Genomic DNA, 17,529 nt, shown 5'->3' on the forward strand with positions numbered 1-17,529 from the left:
GGCTGGAAGATAAATAATTAAGAGTCTGGTGCTGCTTTAGGAACGTTCTAGATAGACCAGTTAGTGTCGTTCGCTATTTCAAAGCCCTTGAAGAGCACCTCTTGCTTGTGGCCCACCAAATCCATGGATTTTCTTTAGCTCCTGCCTATTCCAATTTATTTAAGCATGTCAATCCATCACAATGAGGTATCTCAGATACGGAGCTCTTGTTGCTTTCTGGGTTTTTTCTTTTATTGCATGCAGATGTTTCACTGCCCAACTAGGCAACATCCTCAGTGTGAGTGAAGGTGTGGGTTTTGCTGCTTGTATATAAACATCTGCAAGCAAGCAACTTCAGAGAGTATTAAGGACCCCACAGGTGTCTTCCTTGCCTTCTCCTCTTCTGCACTCCGCACTCCACTCCCTTTCGGCACTAATGATGTTACCCTAGTTGGGTCATGAAACATCTGTAAGGAAACAACCAAGCTCAGAGAGCACCGAGGACCTTTCCCTCCTCCTCCACTTCACAAACCCCATTCCCTTCCAGGACTGATGGCGTTACCTAGTTGGGTCATCAAATGTCTATAAGAAAACAACTAAGCTCAGAGAGCCCCAAGGATTCAAACCTGAGCTACAGATGTTCTCTTCTACTGGTACCCCAGTAGAATGAAGAATATTTAAGAATATTTGCTCACTTACCCCAACAAAAGCTTTGTGCACCTCATCAAAATACACAGGGAAGTCTGCTTCAACCTGTAAGTCCTCAATGGCCCAAAAGGAGGCCATCGATTGGATGATGTCACCGGCCAGATCAATGTTATCCGTGTTAATGGTGATCTAATAAGCAGAAGTAAAAACAATAACTCAGATTGGCCCCAGACACACTCTTTACAATGGGAGAAGATGATGCTTAAAAGAGCCTTATCACATCGGTGGTGACGCAGAGGTTAGAGTGCAGCACTGCAGGCTACTTCTGCTGACTGCCGGCTGCCTGCAATTTGGCAGCTTGAATTTCAAGGTTGCCTCAGTCTTCCGTCCTTCCAAGGTGGGTAAAATGAGGGCCCAGATTGTTGGGGGCAAATAGGCTGACTCTGTAAACTGCTTAGAGAGGGCTGGAAAGCCCTGTGAAGCGGTATATAAGTCTAGGTGCCATTGCTATTGCCCTTCCTTCCTTCCTTCCTTCCATCCATCCATCTATCCATCCATCCATCCATCCACGACGTGCAGTGTTGCAAGCTAACTCTGCCCATTGTCAAAAGTTCGATCCTGACTAGCTCAAGGTTGACTCAACCTTCCATCCTTCTGAGGTGGGTAAAATAAGGACCCAGATTATTGGGGGCAATGGGATGACTCTGTAAACCACTTAGAGAGGGCTGTAAAGCACTGTGAAGCAGTATATAAGTCTAAGTGCTATTGCTATTTTCCTTTCTCCCTCCCTCCCTCCCTTCCCTTCCCTTCCCTTCCTTCCTCTGCACAATGATTAGAATGCAGTATTGCAGGCTAACTCTACCCACTGCCAATAGTTTTAATCTCAGCAGGCTCAAGGTTGACTCAGCCTTCCCTCCTTCCGAGGTGGGTAAAAGGAGGACCCAGATTGTTGGGGGCAAATAGGCTGACTCTGTAAACCGCTTAGAGAGGGCTGTAAAAACACTGTGAAGTGGTATCTAAGTCTAAGTGCTGTTGCTATTACTATCTGAAGCTAAACTAAGGTAGCCCAAGTACTAACTGTGAGTGTGGATGTTTTCTGAGGAATAGCTTGCAGCAGCTCAGATGAAGGCTGATGAGAAACAGAGACTGTTCATTATTAATAACCATGACACTAAGTGTGATGGAGAACAACTTCTTTACTCTAAAGGCCAGGCTTAAAGTTGCCAAGGTTGGAGACCCTGATCTGAGCCATCCCAAGAAGATACCACACCCATTTGCACTGATTCAGATGTCTATGAGGGTACAGATAAACCCTCAGTGGCCTCAACGAGGACAAGATGACTGCCAAGAATATAAATCCTCCCCAACCATTCAGTCAGAAGTGAAGAAGCTTCTTGGATGAGAAGTGAAACGTTTTCAGGGGGGCGGGGAGGGACCCAAGAAAGTCCAGTTGCCTTTTGGAAAAGCACGTTGGGTACAACCCTGACCTGGGTGATTAAGAATCTCCGTAGGCATCCATACCTCCAAAGTATAGCAGCACTTTAATCAAAAGGGATGGCAATGTTTTGCAAACCCATAAGCACCTGCAATCATTGTTTACGACAAATCGGTCTCCACAAATGAAAGCTGCCATCATGGAGGGAAACTTTCCACGGCTGCTCCCCCTCAAGGAGACCCGGGAAGGACTTATTTCCAAGGCTCATTGCAACATAGCAATAGCACTTAGACTTATATACCACTTCATAGTGCTTTACAACCCTCTGTAAGCATGTTGTCCCCCAACAATCTGGGTCCTCCTTTTACCCACCTCGGAAGGACGGAAGGCTGAGTTAGGATTGAACTAGCGGCAGTGGGAAGAGTCAGCCTGCAATACTGCATTCTAACCACTGGGGGAAAAGGGAGGGAGGGAGGGAAGCAAGGAAGCAATAGCAATAGCACTTAGACTTATATAGCGCTTCACAGCGCTTTACAGCCCTCTCTAATCGATTGACAGAGTCAGGCTGAGTCAACCTTGATCCTGGTGGGATTCGAACTGCCAAATTGCAGGCAGCCGGCAGGCAGGAGAAGTAGCCTGCAGGACTGCCCTCTAGCCACTGTGCCATAAATGAGGCATAAATGAGACAAGCACGAGAGTACCTCTCCACTGGAATTCATTCGGATGCACAGCTGTCCTGTGTCACGCAGGGAGGTGAAGCAGACCTCCAGCGATTCGCTCTGCATCTCCACATCCTCAGGTAGCAAGAAATTTTGTTTGATCCACACGAGACCCTGGAAGCATAAATTCACAGGGGGCGAGTTTTGAGAACAAGAGTGGGAGGGAAACCAATGGCAATGCCCTGGTGGGTTTCTGGGGATTTGCAGCTGATGCCCCAGGCATGTAAGGGAGACGCCTGCAGTTATCAAGAAGTCTCAGGGATAAAAAGACGCTATAAGTAGTCCTCAATTTACAACCATTGGTTTAGTCACTGTTCAGGTACAATGGCACTGACAAATGACTTATGACCATGCTGGCTGGGGAATTCTGGGAGTTGAAGTCCACAAGTCTTAAAAGTTCCCAAGTTTGGACACCCCTGGCTTAAGGAATGTCTCACCTGGCAACATCAATTCTGGATTTAATCGTAGTTGTAAGTCGAGGACAACCTGTATCTACGGCTTTCTTTTACCATCTTTAGATTCAAAGTTGGCTCACCTCCACCTTAGGTCCTTCTCCTTAGCCCTGTGTGTCTCTTTCTCCCCCCCTTCAGCCTTCCTGTTACCAACCACAAGCTAAAGGCCTTGCTTAACAATCAGTAGAAGCATCTATCAATTCTCTGCAATAGCTCTTGGTTAATGGAGGCACCAGGCACATCCTTTTAGCCTTTACCTTAGAAGACAAGTATTAAATACTACAATGCTGAATTGAATTACTATACTAAAGCATACTAAAAAGCAGACATCACCCTGTCAACAAAAGGGTGCATAGCCAAGGCGATGGTTTTCCCAGTTGCAATGGATGGCTGTGAAAGTTGGACCATAAGAAAGGCAGAGCACCAAAGAATGGAGGCCTTTGAACTCTGTTGCTGGAGAAGACTCCTGTGAGTCCCTTGGACTGCAAGGCCATCCAACCGGTCAATCCTAGAGGAGATCAACCCTGACTGCTCTTTAGAAGGCCAGAACCTGAAGAGGAAACTCAAATACTTTGGCCACTTAATGAGAAGGAAGAAGGACTCCCTGGAGAAGAGCCTCATGCTGGGAAAGATGGAGGGCAAAAGAAGAAGGGGTCGGCAGAGAAGGAGGTGGCTGGATGGAGTCATGAAGCAGTAGGTGTGAGCTTAAATGAACTCCAGGGGATGGTAGAGGACAGGAAGGCCTGGAGGAACGTTGTCCATGGGGCCGCGATGGGTCAGACATGACTTCGCAACTAAGAACAACAACAAAAGCGTTTACGACAACCCAGATGGGGGGAAAAGAAAGAAAGGAAGAAGACTTACCATCTGCACCTTCTCACCCAGAGTGAATTTTACAAAGCTCAGAGGCCTGGTTGCAGAGTCCGGGATGCAGAGCGCATACATCGAGAAGCGAGGGAGCTGTCGGGACAGCTCGAAAACATGGAACTGTGTGCTGGGAAAGTATGACACAAAACCATCAAGGCGGCTGAACAAATGGACTCGTAATCATTTACCTCCTCGTCAAGGCCATCTAGGCAAGCCTTTGTTCTTTCTATGATGCCCTGATCCTGACACTCGTTTCACATTCACATGGGGGAGGGCGGGGGGGGGGAGACGAATGCCAATGATCATCTCCATTTTGTTTTCTCTTTTTATAGTGTTGCATCCCTCTTTGTGCTATTATTGAAAATGTCTCTCATGTCCACACTGCCATAGATAGCATAAGGATGTTAATCAAGTAATTTTTCTGGAATAATGTGATGTCTCTGGGACTCTGAGCTCTTGTTTTAAAAGTTTCTCTATCTCATGAGTGAATTGTAGATGCTTACAAGAACAAGAGATGAGTACATTCAAAGCCCAGGGACAGATAGAGATTTTCAGATGCAAACGAGGGGATGTAGTTTCATTACTTCGCAGGCCCTTTATCTCCCTTCTCTTCCTGCTGCCTAAGAATTAGGAGTTATTCCAACTTCCACAAATTCCCTAATATCCTGCATGCCTCATTCTTCCTTCTACTGGCAAGACTGGGCTAAAAAAAAAAATGCACACACGTGCAAAGGGAAAAACCACCTAAAATATTTGATACCTCTGCATAGAAGGCTATTAAGTTCCAATTAGGTTCTCATTTAAAGGCAAGATTTGGAAGGAAACTATTGTTTTAATTGTGGAAGGGCTGTCAAATGTACTTACCTGGATTCTCCAGAATTCAAAACTTTTTGGAAATGACAGATGGGGAAGAGAAGGGGAAATGTGCTGAGCCGTCTCAACTGAAGTGACTGCAGTCAAATTTAATTTTTATGCATAAACTGTGTGTGTGTGTATGCACGCACACACACACACACATATATATATATATACATACATCTGTCATTTCCAAAATCTTTCAATTTCAGAGAATACATGATAATATATCATAATTATACAGATAATATCAGATAATATACATCTGCGATGAGTGTATTTAACAGATTAACAGAGTTGGAAGGGATCTTGTAGGTCATCTAGTCCAACCCCCTGCCCAAGCAAGAGACCCTCCACCATTTCTGACAGATGGCAGTCCAATCTCTTCTTGAAAGTTTCAAGTGATGAAGCTCCCACAACTTCTGAAGGCAACTTCTGTTCCTTGGGTTGATTGTTCTCACTGTGTCAGAAAGTTCCTCCTTATTTCTAGATTAAATCTCTCCTTGTTCAGTTTCCATCCATTTTTCTTACTATAGTGTTTCCCCCAAAATAAGACAGGGTCTTATTATCTTTTGACCCCTAAATAAGTACTTTGCCATATTTTCCAGGTTGGGCTTATTTTAGCGCATGCGCTCAAAAGTCTGTTTAGGCTTATTATCCGGGGAGGTCTTATTTTCCGGGAAACAGGGTAATTCTTACTAGTGTAATATTCTAGATCATGAAGAATTTCCCTACAAGATCCTTCTCACCAAGTTCCAGACTACTAATAGACCCATTGTGAGGGAGGGAGATCCAAGAACTGGCGTAAAAGGAATATCCTGTAGCATAATTTAGCTGTCTGCACAGATATATTTATTTCCTTTACCATGAAAAGCCAAGTATGAATCTCAACCCATTTGCACCCCATGAATGGCCTGAAGATTCTAGCTCTGTGATGTCTATAAAAGAGCATGTTTGGTATAGTGGTGAAGGCATCAGGTTAAAAACCAGGAGACTGGGAGTTCTAGACCCGCCTTAGGCACAAAGCCAACTGGGTGACTTAAGGCAGTCCTTCTGTTTAGGCCCTAGGAAGGAAGCCCTGGCAAACCACTTCTGTGCCCAAATCTATTTGAACAAAAGCCTAACCTATGTTAGAAAGGCAAGTTTGGTATAGTGGTGAAGACATCAGGCTAAAAACCAGGAGACACTGAATTCTACCCTGCTTCCCCGAAAATAAGACCTCCCCAGATAATAAGCCCAATTGGGCTTTTGAGCACAATAAAAATAAGCCCTCCCCCCAAAATATTGCAACACAGCAGCGGCCATGAGGTGACAACGTTCGCCGCCTCCTGCACCTCAAAAATAATAAGACCTCCCCGAAAATAAGGCCAAGCGCTTATTTCGGGGGTCAAAAGAAGATAAGACCTGGTCTTAATTTCGGGGAAAACACAGGTAGTCCAACCTTAGGCACAAAATCAGCCCTGGCCAGTCATTTTCTTTCAGCCCTAGGAAGGAGGCAATGGCAAACCACTTCTGAAAAACCTTGCCAAGAAAACTGCAGGGGCCTGCCCGGGCAGCCTCCGAGAGTCAGACATGATTGAACAGAAGAAAACAATAATCTATCGACCGATATACAGCATTTGTTCCTTCAAAACATTAAAAAATAAACCTTGCTGAATGCAAAATGCTGGCACTTGTTGACTCAAAAACCCGCCTGAGGGCTTATCCAATATGAGATATTTCTCTCTGCGTTTGGATTTTCCCGACTTCTCCCACATAATTGATAACTGTTTCTCTAATAAAAGCCCAAGAGCAAAAATGCTTTTGAGTCCATCAAAGGAGTTGGGGAGGGGGGGGAGAAGGCAGTTGATGGGAAACCTGCCCAGCCCTCACCTCTTCTTGTATCCAACAAGGGCTTTGATGTTCAGCTCCACCGGGATGTCTTTCGGGGGGCAGAGGGGGATTTTTATGCTGCTCGAGAGGTTCTGAGGAGTCGGGTGGATCACGTGGCTCTCGTTTTCGAAGATCCCTTCGGCGAAAATCAGCACCGCTCGGATAATCGTGTCTTAGACGAAAACAAAAACATTCCCTCTTCGTCAGTTTTAAAGGTTCTAACAGAGGTAGGTAAGATAGGGTGGGTACGTAAGAGGGTAGGTAAGATGGGATGTGGTGGCTCAGTGGCTAAGACGCTGAGCTTGTCAATCAGAAGGGTCGGCAGTTTGGCGGTTCGAATCCCTAGCGCCGCGTAACGGAGTGAGCTCCCGTTATTTCTCCCAGCTTCTGCCAACCTAGCAGTTCAAAAGCACGTAAAAAATGCAAGTAGAAAAATAGGGACCACCTTTGGTGGGAAGGGAACAGCGTTCCATGCGCCTTTGGCGTTTAGTCATGCCAGCCACATGACCACAGAGACGTCTTTGGACAGCGCTGGCTCTTGGGCTTTGAAACGGAGATGAGCACCGCCCCCTAGAGTCGGGAATGACTAGCACATATGTGAGAGGGGAACCTTTATCTTAAGAGGTAGCCCTCGACCTACGGCCATAATGGAGCTTGCTCATTACAGTTGGGTGCCCTGGCGGTCATTAAGCGAGATTAAGAATACTAGGATATTTATTCAGTTTCAAAGCTATTCTCCAGGACGGCAGACAGGATAGAAAAGAAGTCAAAATCATCACTGCTGCCATCACCCAAAACAACCAACCAGATATTTCCCTTGTGGCTCAAGTTTACTATGAACATAGAACATAGAATCATAGGGCTGGACGGGACCTCAGAGGTCTTCTAGTCCCTGAGACCTCATACCATCCAGGTCAAATGGTTGTCCAGTCCGTTCTTGAAAACCTCCAGGGATGAAGCACGCATAACTTCAGGTCAGCTGTTCCACTAATTAATTCTCAGGTTGGATCTCATCCTTTCAAGCGTTCATCATACGATTTTGCCTCCAAACCTTTTATCATCTTTGTTGCTCTTCTGCCCACACTTTCTAGGGTCTCAAACCCCCTGGATTTACTCAGGTTAATCTCTTTCCTTTAGATGCTGTCCCTTAAATTCTAAGGGTCGGCTATTCTCCATGCATAACAACTGTCAACTCTGAAGCTAGCCTGGCTGAGGCCATCTTTGAGGCTTCATCGTTGCCATAATGGAGATGAAGAATAGGGAGTAGAAATCCCTGAGATTTTGTAGCCAAAATAAAATAATTTCCTCTGGGAACCAAGGACGATTCAACAGGTGGCTGAAGAGAGGAGGAGTGAAGTTACCAAGCGACTGGACAGCGCCTTGATTGGACCATGTGACGGATTGTTTGAGGGGGGAAAGGGGGAAACATTTACCGTATTTTTCGGAGTATAAGACGCACCAAGATTTTGAAGAGGCAAATTAAAAAAAAAGCTTTTGCACTGCAGACCTCCCAAAAATGGCCCCCTTTTTGCAAAAATGGGCACGTTTTTTGTCAAAAAAAGGGCATGCATAGCCTTTAGGAGGCTTATAGAGTACCCCTGGGGGGCTGGGGAAAAAACAAGCAAAAAACCACCCGTGTTTTGCTCATTTCTACCCTCCCCAGCCCCCAGGAACACTCTGGAAGCCTCCTAAAGGCTATGCATGGCCATTTTGGTGGAGGGGTAGTTTCGGGAGGCCAAACGTGCTGCATTCAGTGTATAAGATGCACCCAGATTTTCACCCTCTTTTTTGAGGGGAAAAGGTGCGTCTTATACTCTGAAAAATACGGTACTTTTAATTAGGTGAAAACCGCAGGAACATTTAAGAGTCGGTTTTCACCAGCCTGTGATATATCCCAGGGGTGTCCAAACTTGGGAACTTTAAGACTTGTGGACTTCAACTCCCAGAATTCCCCAGCCAGCATGGCTGGCTGGGGAATTCTGGGAGTTGAAGTCCACAAGTCTTAAAGTTCCCAAGTTTGGACACCCCTGATATATCCAAATAAAACTATTCTTTGAGGAACCTACCTGCCTTGGAGGTCTGTTTGTTGTAGGTGTATTACTTGCAACCCTGACAACAACCTCCTAATAGACGTATTCCTCTGGCCCAGAGAGATGCTCAGATGCTTAAGATCAGGCCAAAAAATATCAGTGAAAGGTGCAAATGTCCGAGTCAGATCAAACAAGCATCTTCCTCAGGTGCTCACAGCCAAGAAATCATACATAGGCACTGAGCCTGTACCAACAAATATTGGCTGCTAATTCTGACTTACCGTTGGATGTGGATATGCAGAGTTCTACATGAGCAGATTCGGTTTCCGATCCCAGATTGACGGACAACGCGGTCTGGAGCTGTGTGTTTGCCGGGATCACACCCCTTTCGCCATCCATCTCATTTACCTGAGTGTTCAGTTCCATCTGCTTTAAAACGAAATGCAGGCCTTATTCGAAACGTTGGACAATGGATAGAAATACATACAATCGGCTCCACTACAGGTAGTCCTCGGCTTACAACAGTTCATTGAGGGACCGTTCAAAGTTACAACAGCACTGATAAAAGTGACTCCTTGTTCTGACCTAGGCTTCCCAAGAGCATGAAGTCCCGACAAAAACCCATTTTATTAATTTGCTGTGAATTCTGCTCCAGCAAAGTCTTTCAAGGGAGGATTTACGGTCACAGACCTTATCTGGCTTGGAGAGCTGCCAGGTCGATATCTGCAAAACTTGGCAAGGAGTCTCGGAGAGTCACGAACCAATTAAATGAACTAATGGTCTCCTGCAAACTCCACTCCCGTTTCGCTCCTCTATTATTCCCTATGGGAGGGGCCATTCATCGTCCACCTGTGGCCTTACTCCCAAGTCGACCTCTGTTCTTTAGCTGTTCCCTTCGTCTGGCAACTCTGCGCATGTGCACACTGGGAACAGGCCTCACTTATGTCCGACTTTGAAGGCAGCTGATAACTGGCATACAGCCGTGACTCCCTCTCTGCCTCCAACACAGAGCCCTCATCAGAGTCTTCCCCAGACTCCAGGACTGGCCCAGGTTCCTCCCCAACCTCCTCACTGTCCGAATCTCCTGCCAGCTCTGCTGGCCGCTGGAGTACCACCACACTCATGACTATTTTTCCCACTTACAATCTTTGTAGCAGCCCCATGATCTTGTGATCAAAATTCAGACGCTTGGCAAATGGTTCGTGTTTATGACCACTGCTGTGTCCCAGCATCCCCCTTTGTGACCTTCTGACAAGCAAAGTCAATGGGGAAGTGTTACGTACCGACGCGGCCCGCCCCCTTCTGTCAATCAGACAGAGCAGTAGCTGATTGGTCGAATTTGGGTTGTGTTCAGGCGGGAGAACTGGAGCGTTCTTATTGGTTAACGCTCTGACAGCCGCGAGTATAAAAGAGCTTTTCAGAGCGCGAGTTGTTGTTCTGTTCTGGTTTCAGTTGAAATAAAGCCGTTGTTTTTGAACCAGAGTCTCAGCATTCCCTCAGACGCTAAATACGTTAAAGGAAGCCAGATTCATTTAACAACCTGTTACTAACTTATCTGTCGTTGTAATTCGCATAACATCTGCGGCAAGAAAGGTCGCAAAACTGGGGCAAAACTCACTTGACAAATGTTTCACTGAACCCCAGGAAAAGTTGGGCTCAATTGTGATTGTAAGTCGAGGACTACCTGTAATTGCAATAGCTTGCCATTAGCACTGATAAAACATTTTTATACTTTGCTTTCACAGAGACAGGAAGCTCCAAAATCGGGCCCAAATGTTACCTACCGAAGACACCCAAATTTCTTATGACAGAATGCCAATTGCTCCTCTCTGTCAATCTTCCAAATTTACAAAGAGAGGAAAATTTTATTTCTGTTGTTGTTGTTCAATCATAATTCTTCATCAGCAAAATAGAATATGGACGAAATAAAGTAAGAAGTAGAGTTTTCTTTAATTCCTGAATTTCTAGCGTCCTACTGCTGAAGTTGTACTTGCTTGCTTTCCTACAGGCCAAGATCGGTTCTGGATTTTCCATCTTTACATAAATTACCTTTGAATTTTCTTCATAGTTTCGTAACTCAAGGAGCAAGTTCTGCTTCTTCTGACTAAGCCCTCGAATCAGATCTTGCTCCACGCTCGTGGCCATCAACCTTCCTTTCATCTCTTGAGTCCCTGGCAGGTATCCTCGCACTGTACAGAAACAAAGACAAGAAGAGTGCTAAGTCTCCTCTTGAAGTTCTTGATAGAGAAAAGCTGTCATTGCACACACAGCAGTGGTTCATAAATAAGGGAGAAGAAATGGATCATATATTTAGTCTGACCTAAGCGCAGATTAATAAAGTTTTTAAGGATAAACCTGTTCAATCGAAACCAACAAAAGGAAAATGGTTGCAGGAACTGGGCATGACTAGTCTAGTGAAGAGAAGGACCAGGGGAGACATGATAGAAATCTTCCAATATTTGAGGGGCTGCCACAGAGAGGAAGGGGTCAAGCTATTCTCCAAAGCACCCGAAGGCCAGACAAGGAATAATGGATGGAAACTGACCAAGGAGAGATTCAACCTGGAAATAAGGAGGAATTTTCTGACAGTGAGAACAATCCACCCATGGAACAGAAGTTGCCTTCGGAAGTTGTGGGAGCTTCATCACTGGAGGCTTTCAAGAAGAGATTGGACTGCCATCTGTCAGAAATGCTGTAAGGTCTCCTGCTTGGGCCAGGGGTTGGACTAGATGACCTACAAGGTCCCTTCCAACTCTGTTAATCTGAGAGCTAATCTGAGATTAAAAGGGCATCTCTACATTTGACATCCAGCTTGTTATTCATCCTGCTGAAGTTCCACAAAAGTTCTTCTAATATACAATAAACAATTGTGCATACTCACACACACAAACAAAGATACCCCAATTAAAAGACAAATCAATTCTAGGTAGTCCTCAATTTACAATTGTTTGCTTAGTGACCACTTCAACATCACTGATAAAGTGACCAATGACCCTTTTTCAGACTTAACAACTGTAGTAGTATCCCCATGATCACATTATTGAAATTCAGACGCTTGGCAAGTGGCATATATTCATGACGGCTGCAGTGTCTTGGGGTCATGTGACCTTTTGTGACCTTCTTATGATGGGGGAAGCTGGATTAACAGCTGTGTTACTGACTTAACAAGTGCAGTGACTCACCTAAGAAGTGAAGTGAGCAAGGTTCAAACATGGAGCAAAACTCAACTAGCCAATGTCTCTCTTTTGGGCTCAATTGTGGTCGTTAAGCTGAGGACTACCTGTACCCTCCACTTAGTAAAAGTGCCTTATTCAAAACACTTGCCTACTTCAGCACATTGGGATGGAGCCAGAAAACATTATCTGAATTCAGGGCCGAGCGAAGAGTCCCTTGGGTAAGAGCGCCAAGGAAAGCTAACCAGCCACCGAGCTCCCCCCATCACCAAGCCTCTTGAATGTGAGAACGCAGCCTTGGGAAGGAAAGCAGGACTCGCGAGGACGGAGAGGTATCCAGGGGTGAGATTCAAGTTCGGACTGCTTTGGGCAAACCAGATGTTAATTTTAATCTGGTTCGCTGAACCGGTAGTTACAAGAACCGGCTGATCCTGCCCAACCCACTCTTCCCCTCCTAGGAGTCTCCACGGAGCCCGTTCATCCTGCCAGGAAAGTGCCGTGTGATTGGAGGATATTAGAAATAGCAAATGAAATGCCAGTGTGTGGTTATGTTTTAAATCTTGGTATATTTCATGATGAAGGACGTTCAGACAATTATAGTCAAATGAAAATGGAGGTATGATGATGGTAACATGTATAAATATATCTGAGTTAAAATACTTGAGTTAATATGAATTATGGTTGATGACTGTGGAAGAGATGCACGGAAGTCTTTTGTAACCAACTGATACACTTTCTATAGTATGGAAAGAAGGAGGATTCTGTGTGTTGTGTTTGTTTTGAAAATTAAAAATTAAAAGTAAAAAAAAAGTGCAGGGCCCGGATGAAGGCTCTGGAAGGGTGAAAAACGAGCCTACTGGACATACCTGAAGCCTGGAAACAGGCCTGGGGGGAGGCTGTTTTTGCCCTTCCGGAGGCTTGAGGAAAGCCTCCAGAGCCTGGGGTGGGAGGGTGATGCACACACCCCTTCTGCCGCCGTGGTGCAGGAAGCCAACTAGGCCACGCCCACCCAGCAACTGGGCAGAAAACTGGTTGCTAAAAAAATTTCAATCCCACCTCTGGAAACGGCCCCCAAAAGTGGAACCCGGGTCGTTTTTCTCTCTCTTTTCTCTCTTTCTTTCTCCTTCTCTCTCTCTTGCTCATACACACACACACACACACCACATGCTTGTCTTAGCTAGGGCTCGAGAGATCTGGTTTGTTCTTAGAGCAACAGAACATTCTGCTTCAGAACAGGCACTCGCATTGTTCCCACTCCTCATAAATGAAAAAAAGGCCTTGAAATTTGCAAAGGCTTTTTTACCTTCACCTTCAACCGAGCAGCAGATTAACTGTGTGCTTCCATCCATCCGGTAATCTCCCTGCACGATTCCCGCGATTGAAGAAGCAAAGTTGTCCTTGAAAATGACTTCTCCGGTTCGATCGCTGCGCACGTCAATCTGCAACACAGATATTCCCCGGACAGCATTCAAAGGTGGGAAGACCAAAGATCAATTTTTAAAAAAATGAAAAGAATGTTTTACATTTTAGGTAAAATCTTCTAAGTCAAACCGAGATGTTAGAAATCCAGAATAGCCCCTAGTTTATAACCTAATCCTTCTGTATATTTAGTTCCACAGAGGTGGCTCAATGGCTAAGACGCTGAGCTTGTCAATCAGAAAGGTCGGCAGTTTGGCGGTTCGAATCGCTGGTGCCGCGTAACGGAGTGAGCTCCCGTTACTTGTCCCAGCTTCTGCCAACCTAGCAGTTGGAAAGCATGCAAAAATGCAAGTAGAAAAATAGGAACCACCTTTGGTGGGAAGGTAACAGCGTTCCGTGCACCTTCGGCATTGAATCATGCTAGTCACATGACCACGGAGACGTCTTCGGACAGCGCTGGCTCTTGAAACGGAGATGAGCACTGCCCCCTAGTGTCAGCAACAACTAGCACATATGTGCGAGGGGAACCTTTACCTTTACCTATTTAGTTCCATTGCAGTTCTTCCATGATCTTCAAGCACACACAATGCAATTTTAAGAAAATAGCCAAACTAAACACCGGCTCTTCCTATCTGTCTAATAATGGTCATTTGGTCTGCGGGCAGCCATTGATTTCTTCCAACAATGCTAGCAGAAATCTAAACCAGGCCCACAAGTTAATCTTTAGGAAAGAAGCAGGGAAGAAGGTAAAATACAATCTTTATCCTTACCTTCCCATTGGACCAGCCAGTTATCAATTCACAGACGCCGTCGGAATTAATGTCAAAAGCGTCGATGCACATCGCCTGATTTTTAGACTGAGAGGGGGAAAAAATGGATCTATGAGTAGCAAGCAGGTCACTTCTTGGTACTAACCCCTAATCTTTTCCCACATCTAGTGGAGAGATACTGACGCAGGAGAGTAGTCAAGATGATAAATAGCTATGACTCTAGATTCACTCTTGACTCTGAGTCCAAGAACATCTCCTTTTAACAGTAATTATCCTACAGAGTTGCAGCAAGAATGAAAGACCTTGGGCATATGAAAAGGCGATTATTATTTTCCCTGAATAGATGAAGTTTTTGTCCCAAAGGGAGAACAGATTAACAGAGTTGGAAGGGACCTTATAGGACATATACTCCAACTCAAGCAGGAGACCCTACACCATTTCTGACAAATGGTAGTCCAATCTCTTCTTGAAAGTCTCAAGTGATGAAGCTCCCACAACTTCTGAAGGCAACTTCTATCTGCGATGAGTGTATTTAACAGATTAACAGAGTTGGAAGGGACCCTGTAGGTCATCTAGTCCAACCCCCTGCCCAAGCAAGAGACCCTCCACCATTTCTGACAGATGGCAGTCCAATCTCTTCTTGAAAGTCTCAAGTGATGAAGCTTCCACAACTTCTGAGGCCAACTTCTGTTCCATTTATTGATTGTTCTCACTGTCAGAAAGTTCCTCCTTATTTCTAGTTTGAATCTTTCCTATATCACCTGAGTTGGATCTTCAACTTCTTTCTAGCTCTCAGGTACCTGTCTGTCAAGACTTCAAAATTCTCAACAAAGCAAGTTTAGAATCTCACCTACAACAAGACGGTTGCTAGAGTGATATAGGAGAAGAGTAGATGGCGCCTGAAGGTGGGGTTAAACATGTCATCAGTCTGGTGTCAGACCTGGAAGCCATCTTTTACATGGGGCCTTCAAGCCTGCCACATTTTCTACTGTGGGAAAATGGGGGGGGGGGGATTATATGGAGTATGGGAGATATATATAGTCAAAATAACATTCCTTTCTCAGAGAGCCAAGGACATCTTGCCCTGCACCTGGAGGGGTGTGACTGGGAGGTATCTTCTGGCTTGGATGGTACCTGATTGGATCATGTGACGGACATGTGGGTGCTGGGCAGGGACTTGAACTTTCACTTGAGTGGGGAAAACCTGGAAACTTTCACATTTGGGTTTTCCCAGATGTGCCAATAGGACATCTCTAATAAAATGGAACTTTGAGGAAACTCAAACTTCGAAGTCTTCTTTCGTTGGGGATGTTACTTGGATCCCTGACATCTGGACCCATTGTTCTCACAAGAAACCCAAGTCCAGCCCACCCCCATGAATTCTGATGACCCTTATCTAGCACCAATTTAGCTTTGACCGTTAATTGACCAGATTCTTGTGAATAGGTAGCATTAATAAGCCTTTCTGTAGGAGATGACCAAGCTAAGTCTGAGGGAGGAGTCAAACGCATCATCAGACTTGAGTCCCTTCAAGCCCACAAGAGATTTAAGTCCAGCCTTCCTTAAATTCCACTGACTCTCATCTATTGCCAATTTGCTTTGACTGTTAGTAGCTCAGATTTTTGTAGAGCGCTTTAAGCATACAATACAACCTATATATTAATTTGAACCGTCTGGACTCCCGGATTCCAGCGCTTGACGCTTTCAGTTCTTTGAAATCAGCATTCAGAAATGGTCACTTGGTAAACCTGACAGGTTTACCCAACAGACTTAACCAAGTCAGTTAAAGAGCATGGGCATCACACACGACGCCTGATTAATGTTAACCTTGAATAAAACGTTGTGACGGGTGAACTAAAAGATCCTTCCTAGTTCACACATTCTAAGCCTCTGTGTTTGTTTACATCACCCAATCAGAACTGGACAGCGTCCAAACTGAATGGAAGAGGAGGAGGTGGAGAAGAAGGAAAGGGAGAAGGAGGAGGAGAAGAACATCCATGTTGTGGCAGTACTAAGATGGCAACTACGAACACGTGATGAAAGCCTTTGATGCACATAAAAAGATAGAAGGGGACTTCACTTCCATGGTAACGGCTGCCATCCGGACCCTTTTGGGGGTCCCTCTGCAGATTTCCAGCAAAGTCAAATATACATTTCTCCATGCTGGATATTCCAGCTGTTCTGAAGTCTCCAATTTGATCATACTAACTTTAATTCTCCAGTAGCGTGCTGTCTGGTTGTAAATGCCCACCGTGCCATTAGCAAGGGCATAGCCGAAGCGAGTGGGGCTCATCGCCGTTAGGGCAGTGATTATCTGGAAAATGAAAGTAGGTAGGTTAACAACTGTTGTTGAACTAAATAGTTAAGCCAACTATTTCTATGGAATAAAACTGCCTTCGGCTAAATCAGACTGATATTGGCAGTTTCGTGGCGTTTGGAAATAAGCAGGTACGGTATTCATGCCCATTAAATTAAATCAGTCTCAATAATACCCACCTTCCCAGTATCAACACCTGCACTGAAAAGATTTGGCTAGTGCTGAATCCAGCTGTGATGTGGAAGGCTGAGATATGATTTATTCTATTTAATATTTCATTCGTTTGACATCATTCCGAAAACTTTACAAGGGCTCCAGATGTCATGATTTACATTTATTATGCACCAAATTGTTTTTTCCCCCACTGCTTTCTTCCCTGTCTGTTCTTACTGTCAAAACTCCATGGAAAGAGGGAGTAAGTGGATGGGGAAATAAGAAATTCCCTAATCATTCTTTGTTAGCACTAAAAGCCCTTAATCTGGAAGCAGCCGAAGTTTTTCTTCCACATTTTAAATTAGCATGAAGTTGCTGTACTGGAACCAGTGCAAGGGAGAACAGCTGAATGGGAGCAGCCCAGAAGAGGGGTAATTTCTATAGGGCAGAGGAGAGCCATGGGCCAAATCCAGCTCTCCGCCTGCTTGCAGTTATGAAACACGGAGAAGTCTGAGATCTATTTTCATTAAAAAAAAAAAAAACATTATATGGCTCCTGAGTTGTATGATCTTTACAGTACAGGTAGTCCTCAAGTTACAGCCCTTCGTTTGGAGACCCTTTAAAGTTACAACGGCACAGAAAGAAAGTGACTTATGACTGTTTTTCACACTTACAACCTTTGTAACATCTCTGTGGTCATGTGATAAAAATTCAGACGCTTGGCAACTGGCATGTACTTACGACGGTTGCTGTGTTCTGGGGTCATGTGATCACTTCTGTGACTTTCTGACATGCAAACTCAACGGGAAAGGCAGATTCGTGTAACAACCGTGTTACTAA

At 45.0% G+C, this 17,529-nt stretch overlaps 1 protein-coding gene across 2 annotated transcripts in view; it reads right to left on the reverse strand.

The window, feature by feature from the left end:
* Positions 1–17,529, reverse strand: part of BBS2 (Bardet-Biedl syndrome 2) — a 38,706-nt gene that overhangs the window by 4,335 nt on the left and 16,842 nt on the right. The window contains exons 6-14 of one of the 2 annotated variants that reach the window (XM_081963342.1): positions 16,429–16,533; positions 14,220–14,306; positions 13,334–13,469; positions 10,907–11,046; positions 9,139–9,283; positions 6,828–6,999; positions 4,098–4,227; positions 2,764–2,895; positions 679–816 (exon numbers count right to left, since the gene is read on the reverse strand). In XM_081963342.1, the coding sequence (XP_081819468.1) occupies positions 679–816; positions 2,764–2,895; positions 4,098–4,227; positions 6,828–6,999; positions 9,139–9,283; positions 10,907–11,046; positions 13,334–13,469; positions 14,220–14,306; positions 16,429–16,533 (1,185 nt within the window). Of the gene's footprint in view, positions 1–678; positions 817–2,763; positions 2,896–4,097; positions 4,228–6,827; positions 7,000–9,138; positions 9,287–10,906; positions 11,047–13,333; positions 13,470–14,219; positions 14,307–16,428; positions 16,534–17,529 lie in introns of both variants that reach the window. The other variant, XM_081963341.1, reaches the window with a different exon arrangement.

The sequence above is a fragment of the Natrix helvetica genome (assembly GCF_964273705.1).
Source record: "Natrix helvetica genome assembly, chromosome: 10".
In the NCBI taxonomy this organism is placed as follows: domain Eukaryota; kingdom Metazoa; phylum Chordata; class Lepidosauria; order Squamata; family Natricidae; genus Natrix; species Natrix helvetica.